Source organism: Montipora foliosa, chromosome 8 (assembly GCF_036669935.1).
Source record: "Montipora foliosa isolate CH-2021 chromosome 8, ASM3666993v2, whole genome shotgun sequence".
In the NCBI taxonomy this organism is placed as follows: domain Eukaryota; kingdom Metazoa; phylum Cnidaria; class Anthozoa; order Scleractinia; family Acroporidae; genus Montipora; species Montipora foliosa.
The window spans coordinates 38,456,997-38,464,773 of record NC_090876.1 but is presented as its reverse complement, the minus strand read 5'-3'; the positions used below and the strand labels follow the sequence as shown (position 1 = coordinate 38,464,773).

The 7,777-nt window shown below is 38.4% G+C and overlaps 1 protein-coding gene across 1 annotated transcript; it reads left to right on the top strand.

Annotated features, from left to right (window-relative positions):
• The first annotated feature begins 840 nt into the window (after nt 1-840).
• Nucleotides 841-7,777, top strand: LOC138013238 (insulin-induced gene 2 protein-like). Its single transcript, XM_068860258.1, has 4 exons — nt 841-1,428; nt 3,595-3,761; nt 5,550-5,649; nt 7,354-7,777. The coding sequence occupies exons 1-4, from the start codon at nt 1,018-1,020 to the stop codon at nt 7,393-7,395; spliced, it is 720 nt and encodes a 239-aa protein (XP_068716359.1). The 5' UTR covers nt 841-1,017; the 3' UTR covers nt 7,396-7,777.

The following is a 7,777-nucleotide window of genomic DNA, read 5'->3' as shown; positions in this document are numbered from 1 at the left end:
TTAACATGCTTTAAGCGAAACAAAAAGGAAAATTACTGTGAAGTTTGACGGCTTAAGTCCTCTCCGTTCTTGAGATACAAAGGGAATTGTGACACCCGAAAATAGCCCGCAAACGTTTCGGGACTTTCGAGAAACGGGTCCCAGGCCCCAGTTGTTCAAAAGGTGGATAACGCTATCCACCGGATGAAATCAATGTCTACTGGATCGATAGACTTGCCACAAGTCGACCTGACGAGAATCCCACGAGAAAGTGTTTTGGCGAGCGAAGGGTGATTTTTCGGACGGACTTTTCGAAAGTCTATCCAATGGACAGCGCAATCGCTCAGTCATCAGGCGGATAGCGCTATGTGCATCGTTTGAACAACTGGGGCCAGACTATTTTCGCCGGTTCTTGCTACTTCAACCTTATTCCACCTTTCACAAAAAAATATATTATTTAATAATATCAGAGAAAACAACAAAAAGAAAATTAGAGCAGCCTCAGTTTCATAACTAATTTTTATTGCCCATGCAAGTATCAGATTTTAATCGGCGAAAATGTTACTCCTCAGAGGAACGACTGAATTACCATTAGTGAGTTCCCAGTAAAAATAAGTTTGTTTCTGGTGAAGGTACTTGGAATTCTAGAGTCAAAGTACGAAAAGGTTGGTCATTTAAAACTTCTACGTGAAGTGAATAATTTCTCTGTGAGTTCTAGCCTACGTGTAGCCGTACCCTCCCCCCGAAGGGAAAAACGGGAGGAGGGTACGACTACACGTAGGCTATGTGAGGTCCACATTCACCCGACCATTCACCCACGTTTTCATCAAGTGCTGTGACTGGCTAATCGCTGAACATGTGTCGTTCGATAATTTACCTTTGCCCCGGCGCGCGCACCAGATATTTGGAACGTTGTGATTGGTCAAGTATAGTCAGGCCACTGACGAACCATCGGAAGACAATCGGAAGACATGTCTGACGAGGTTGAGCCGGTATAAATCTGTGAGCATTACCTCTTTTTCTTCTTCTTTTCACTCGATGGGACGAAGGATGCAGTGCTTGCTTTGTGGAAGACGCTTTTCCTCGAGCGGACAATTTTTCTTGAAGTTATTTCGCCAAATGCCTATGGCTCCATCAGTTGTGAACGTTTTCGTTCGCGGAATTGTGCTGTTTATTCTTGGAGCTTTCATCGCTCTGGTTCTTTTCATGTTTTCTGTCTTACCAGAAGTTCGTAGAAAGAGAATACATGCTGTAGACTTTGGAATCGTTGTAAATCTCTTTAGTACTGTCTGGTGGATCGCTCCATCGTCGGGAACAGTGGCTGCCCTAGTTGGAATTATATACCCCTGCACCGATGTTCGACTTGGAAAACCTCATAAATTACAGAGAGAGTGGTCCAGTGTCGCGAAATGCGTTGTTTTGTTCCTAGGAATAAGCCACGCTTGTGCCGTATCCTTTTGTTGGTCATGTTACGATTGTGTTGTTGTTTTTTCAGTGCGTGAAGAGTCTTTTAAGATCATTGCCTCGTTTCCGGGTGGGTTCAAATATCACACCAAACAAATTTAAATCCCATTTCCGCATAACGTTACACGTTTCAATCGTTTTGTAAAGCTTTTCAGAAGTTGCTTTTTAGATTTTTTATTGTTTTTGCCGTATCTTTACAGTTATATTTCTGTTTATACCAGGTATTACTAGCACATTATAATCGAGGATCGATTCCTGTTTTGTCATCGATGAGGCATTTGAAACTAGATATATTTTTGGGCAGGATAGTTTTGTACCCATTTCTCGTATTTGGTCAGCAATGTAGGTATCATACTATCTGTACAATAATGTTATAAATTTTTGCTTATTATTTTTTTTGTGGAGTTGCGTGTAAGCTGCTATCAAAATGTCAAATTTCGCAATCCACCGCTATAAATAACTACATTGTAAATTTCGATTCAACTGTAATGTTTTAAATGGGCCCCCACCGCTCGTATTATTTTGTTTTGTCATTGTTGGGTTTATAGCTTTTATCCTTATCGTGTCAAAATAAAGATTATGTATGTATGTATGTATGTATGTATGTATGTATCATTAACTTGCAACTGAGGTGCATTCAAAATATTTTTAAAAATTAACCCCTTAATAAAATGTCTTGTGTTTCATAATGATAAAAGGGTTTACAACTATGAATATCTTTAAAATTTTCTTTCAAAAAAGGTATCAATTTTGTTTTATTTTATTTTTTCTTTTTGCACAGCTGAAAATTAAATGGCCAAGCGTAGGTGGCCTTTGTTGGTTTGCACCTATCAATAATTATTTATTTACCCTTGCATTGCCTGAATTGAAAGTAACCCTTGCTGATTTTTTTTCTCTGCCTTTCTCTTTTTCTTTAGTTTGAACACAGGCAGCCCAGCCTCGGATAATAAAAAGAATAAGGAATTCTATGGCAATCCCAATATCAGACTCGTAAAGATATTTACATGCAAAACTTCTCAATGAAGAAGCTGTCTTTTATTGTCCTGGTAACTTGCTCACTTTCTGTGCAGTTGTTTGCCTGATTTAATGCAATTGAAGTGATTTCACAGCCTCCCAGGTTGTCACTCGTACTAAAAATAAAGGAAAGGCTGGAAAGTTATTTCTAGCTTACCTCACATCTCGCCGACAAAATCACACTTCTCCAACATTAGTTATGCTCGAAGTCTGGTGATGGCCCCACAGATAAATTTGAAGGTCCAGCGAGTATCCATTGTTGAGAAACAGCGATGAATACAGAAAATATTCAAAATCCTTTGAGGCTCGCTTACAACAAATTTGCAAGTCAACCGTTTATTGATTTGCTCTCACTGTATCGAGAGAGGCTCAAGTAATCGCTTGACTTGCTGTGTCCAAATTTGTTGTAAGCAAGCCTTGATGGATTTTGAATATTCGGATATTCATCCCCGTTTCTCAACCATGGATACTCGCAATGTTAATATTAACTCGTAATTGATACGTTTACTGATTTATTCTCACCTTATCAAGGCTCAAGTGATCGGTTGACTTGCCATGTCCAAATTCATTGTAAGGAAGCCTCAAAGGATTTTGAATATTCAGATACTCATCACCGTTTCTCAACAATGGATAATCGCAATGTTTACATTAACTCGTGATATGTTTACTGATTTGCTCTCGTATCGAGGCTCTTGAAAGTGATCGGTTGACCTGCCATGTCCAAAGTCATTGTAAGCGAATTCAAACTTGGTCATGGAGAAGTGAATTAATCCGTGTGGCCATCGTCAGAGTTTAAGTGTGACTGATGCTGAAAGAGTGTGATTTTATTGCCAAGATGTGAGGTAAGCCAGAAATCACTTTCCTTTATTTTGCTGTGAGCGACAACTGGCTGGAAAGCCAGAGAAACAACCGCACAGAAAGCGAGCAAATCACCAGGACAATAAAGTACACCCTCTTTAGTGAGAGCTTTTGCATGTAAATACATGTATCTTCTTGAGTCCATTATCGCAATTCCCATGCAAAGCGTTACCGTTTTTTACCGAGCGGAGCCTGGGCTTCCTGTGGTTTAAATGGAGTTATATTAATTTTACTTGGGAAAAATAAATTAAACCTGTTTAATCCTTGACTTTGTGGTAGAAAATCTCTTTCAACAGTCCAAAGCACTTTTCTCTTTTCATGGCCGTAGCCTCATTAATTCTGTGGTGGCTGTTTGACCGGTCTAAAAATGGTCTAGGACTTGCTGTTCTGGTGACCGCGTGCACTTGTGCTGCACTGCAATTTTTAATTTACCTTGGGCTTTACAGGTAAGTTGGCAGTTAACAAACTTTACCATTCACTCCTCAGGCCCCAGTTAACAAGTAAAATTGTCTGGCAGTAGGCAGAGTGTAAAATCTGTTATTAATGAACTGCTGTCTTGGTTCAAATTTATGAATGTACAGTTGTTGTGGCAAGAGCGACTGTTTTAATCCTTTGGCTCCCAAGCCGACCTGAACCGGCCATACTTTGTATTTGACTCTGTCTAACACCAGACGATTTTACTCGTCAATGGGGAACCTCGAGGAATCAATGGGTTAATCAGTCGCTGAAAATTTATGTCCCCATTAACCATTTGACTTGCAAGCCGGCCTGTCAACCAGCCATACATGACTGCGTCTAACACCAGACGATTTTACTTGTCAATGGGGAGCCCCCAGGAGTCAATGGGTTAAATGGTTTTAAATGCAAAGAAAGAGATTTATTGATTTATTTCCCTTCATAGCCTGTTTGTTTTTCATTTGTAGTTTGCTATCTCTCATAAATTTGACAGACTTAACAAAACTATTTGAAGTGCATGTAAAGTTGAATAACAAGGAAACTGAAATAAAAGATCACAGATTTTCCAAGTTAAGGAGTTGTACGCAAGGAGACCATTACAAAATCATATATAGAGAGTTAGGTTTCCTTTTAAGTCCTAAGATTAATGGACTGTATCAGTGTGCAGGGTTCTTGCTAAGTTTTTGCACAGGAGGTAAAAAACCAAAAATAGCAGGTAACCTTGTTACCTGCCCCTGCATGGGCTAGCGAGCTCAAGTCTTAACTTGACGTTCGTATCGATCACTGTCACGTTCCGGCTGCTCCTAAATTAATTTAATACTCAGCAAAAAGAAAGTAGCTTATTTTATTTCATTGATTTTCACTCACCAATGCTTTTCTGACACTATTGTTGAAAACCAAATTCCGAAAGACCTTTCTGTCGTTTTCCACGTGTGGATGCCATGTTGTAAACGTTTAATTCCCCTGGCCGCGGCAGGAATGGAAAGGAAACATGGCGGACATAGTTTCGAGGGATGAGTTGGCGAAAAACAAGCTGGATTGCTTTTACAAATGGTATACTTTAGAAGCAATAACATGTGCCAGATATCTTCACAGGATTGGTTGGAAGGGGAAAGCAATATTTTCCCATAAACACAATGTGATTTCACCTTTACACAGACGAACATTCGTTGGATAATTTCGGCAAATATTTCAGTGAAACAGCCGGTAACGTTTACTTGAACAGCCGGTAAAAATAACCGGTTACCGGCTCTTAACAAGAACCCTGAGTGTGGACCAAGAAACATGACGAATCTAAAGCTCGAACGAAATAAAGGGAAAGTTGGAAAGATCAACATACTTAGTAGATGCAAAGGAACCCTGAAAAAATCCAGTCGAGAACAGGATTTGTATTCCATGGTTTAAATAGATGAAACTTCATAATATTTAAAACCAAGAAATACTTAATGGAGAGAAATAATCCTATGAGCCTTTTTTTTAACAGATTTTAAGATTCATCATAGAAGACCTGGTAGTGAAGTGCAGATCCTTGAACATGAAACAAAACAGAACACTGTCTGATCTTGATTCTAGTTAATGGGGAAAAAGGAAACATCCCTAGTGTTATAGCGATGATTTTGGTTATTCCTTGACCTAATCATATTCAGTCATTGGGTAGAGTAGAGCTGTTAACAGAAACATGAAAAGGTTTAGCTAGGTTAACTAGACATCAGTTCAGGAGCATTTAGTGCAATTTGACAAGTAGATTGTGACATGCTATTTTTTTTGTTGTCTTTCAGAACTGACGAGCCAGATTTCCTGTATGCAAGAGCTTGGATCCCATGGTACTTTTTCTCAGGAGTTGTAACATTTGGAACCATAGGAAGACAACTTGCCATGGTGAGTGATTGTAGTTACTAATGCTGGGCTGCCACAATATGTGTAACCACAAACCCATAAGGATTGTTATGTGTCACGCGTTCACAGCTTCCGAATATTCAGTGCGAACTGATTGGTTGAATGTTTCAGTGCTAAGTACCATATTTGGAAACCTCTCACTCTTGTTGTTCCAAATATGGTACTTAGCAAATTGAATATTCCAAAGCTTGTTTCCCAGCACACAAGGGGCCGTTACACGTTTCAACCCTTATGGGTTTCTGGTGTAACTTGATTGACTGTGGAAGAAAAAGTAATTCTGGTCATGTTGCTTTCGCAGTTGTAGTCACAAAGCAAAACAGGCAACATAGCCAACAACAACAAACTTAAAGTGAACAAGTAGCCAAACTAGAGGGTTTGCTTGTGAAAGGGAGGTCAATAATTTTTCTGGAAAATTCCTGTCAAAATTGTCAACAACAGACAAACATTGGGCCAATTACCAGGCGAGTTCTCAAAGATTGTGTGGTTCTTGCTCACAGTTGATCGATCTCTGTGAAAATGACTTGCCAACAGCATTAAGAAAAACAAACAGGAACCAGTTATCATAAAGTTATGCAGAATCTCTTGGTGTTTAGTTAAAACACACTTTAGTTTAGGGTTTGGAGGCTGATTATGAAAATTTACAGATTTATTCCGAGATGTTCTCGTAGACAAAATTTTATGGTAAAAGAAAGCAGCTTATCTACTGGTGTTTACAGTATTCTTGCATTGTACTGATTACAATGAATGATTAAAATGATTCTATACAAACTATTGTCTCAAAAATAAAATTTTACAAACAGGGTCCTTTAGAATCCCATGGAGGAATTCTACCAGGGTAGCCAAAAAGTGTCTTTTGCTCAGCTGTGTTCTTTTAAAGGAACTGAAAATTATTCTTCCCGAATTCTAGGTTGTAGGGGAGTTTTACCGTCATTTAATAATCCCAAACACTGCAGCATGTCATTGTTGTCTCATGTTTTTTGCTAAATCAGAGGTTTCAATAGGAGTTTTAGTAAACCGCTGGTTTTGTGAAGTAGGCGGCTGTGGCAAGAAAGGGGCCATCAGGCCTCTTTTCCCTAGGGGGTCTGGGGGCATGTTCCCCCAGAAAATTTTGAAATCTAGGAGCTCGGAAATGGCATTAATTTCCAGCAATCTATTAACACATAGCTGCACATAGTCAAGTTAGAGGACACTTTTTTTGCTCTCTCTATCTCTTGTTGAAATATGACAAAATATCGCCATGAACTGCACGCTTTCTTGTTGTGTCTTCCATTTTTAATAAACAACACATGGAAAACTGGAAGGACATTGTGAATGTAATTGAAGCAACATTTGGCGCCAATCTTTCTCCTCTATTCATCCAACATGCCGGATTGCAAAGAATCGTGTTGGCGAGTTGCTAAGGCAAGTGCAAATATTTAGGAAATTCAAAAAAATACTCAATGTCCAAAAAGGAGCAGAACATATAGCAAAAGATTCCTTGATATTCTAGTTGTTTTATTGAATTAAAATAAAATTAATTAAGAATTATGGGTTGAACTGAAATGGTGAGAATTGTGTAATTTATCGAAAAAGTAGGCAGCAATAACTTAAGGAGTCACCGGCGGAATTCGCAGGTCGCTGGCTTCTATTGAAACCTCTGCTACATTATAACCTTTGGAACTCTTTAATTTTTTTTTTTTTTTGCAGACTGAATACAACGTTGGAAGAATTAAAGAACATATTGATTAAGAACAGTTCTTAATTGTGATACCAGGATTTGTACATAAAATTATGGTCACGAACACAAAAAACAAGACCAAAATATGCTTGGGAAATATCCTATTGTAAATAAAGTGGGATTGAATGGAGGAATTCATGAAACATAGTAAATATGTTTGGGGTGTTTTCTATTTATCACTGGTCAGGTTTAAATTTTGTTAACAAGAGCCATTTTCACAAAAGCATCTCTGTATTATTGTATATTTTGTAAATATTGAGCAAGCTATGTGTAACGTTCAATGAAGTTTTCATATTTTTTTCTTAATGACTGGGATTTATTTAGAATCTTCCTCATTACAAACATAAATTTTTGTCTTGCAAAGCTTAATACAGTTATTACCATTTCTGCCTC

Excerpts from the sequence above, each read along its gene's own strand:
- LOC138013238 (XM_068860258.1), top strand. The coding sequence starts at position 1,018 with ATGGGACGAAGGATGCAGTGCTTGCTTTGTGGAAGACGCTTTTCCTCG. Across the intron at positions 3,762-5,549 it reads ATTTACCTTGGGCTTTACAG|AACTGACGAGCCAGATTTCC; the intron begins GTAAGTTGGCAG and ends GTTGTCTTTCAG. Across the intron at positions 5,650-7,353 it reads TAGGAAGACAACTTGCCATG|ACTGAATACAACGTTGGAAG; the intron begins GTGAGTGATTGT and ends TTTTTTTTGCAG.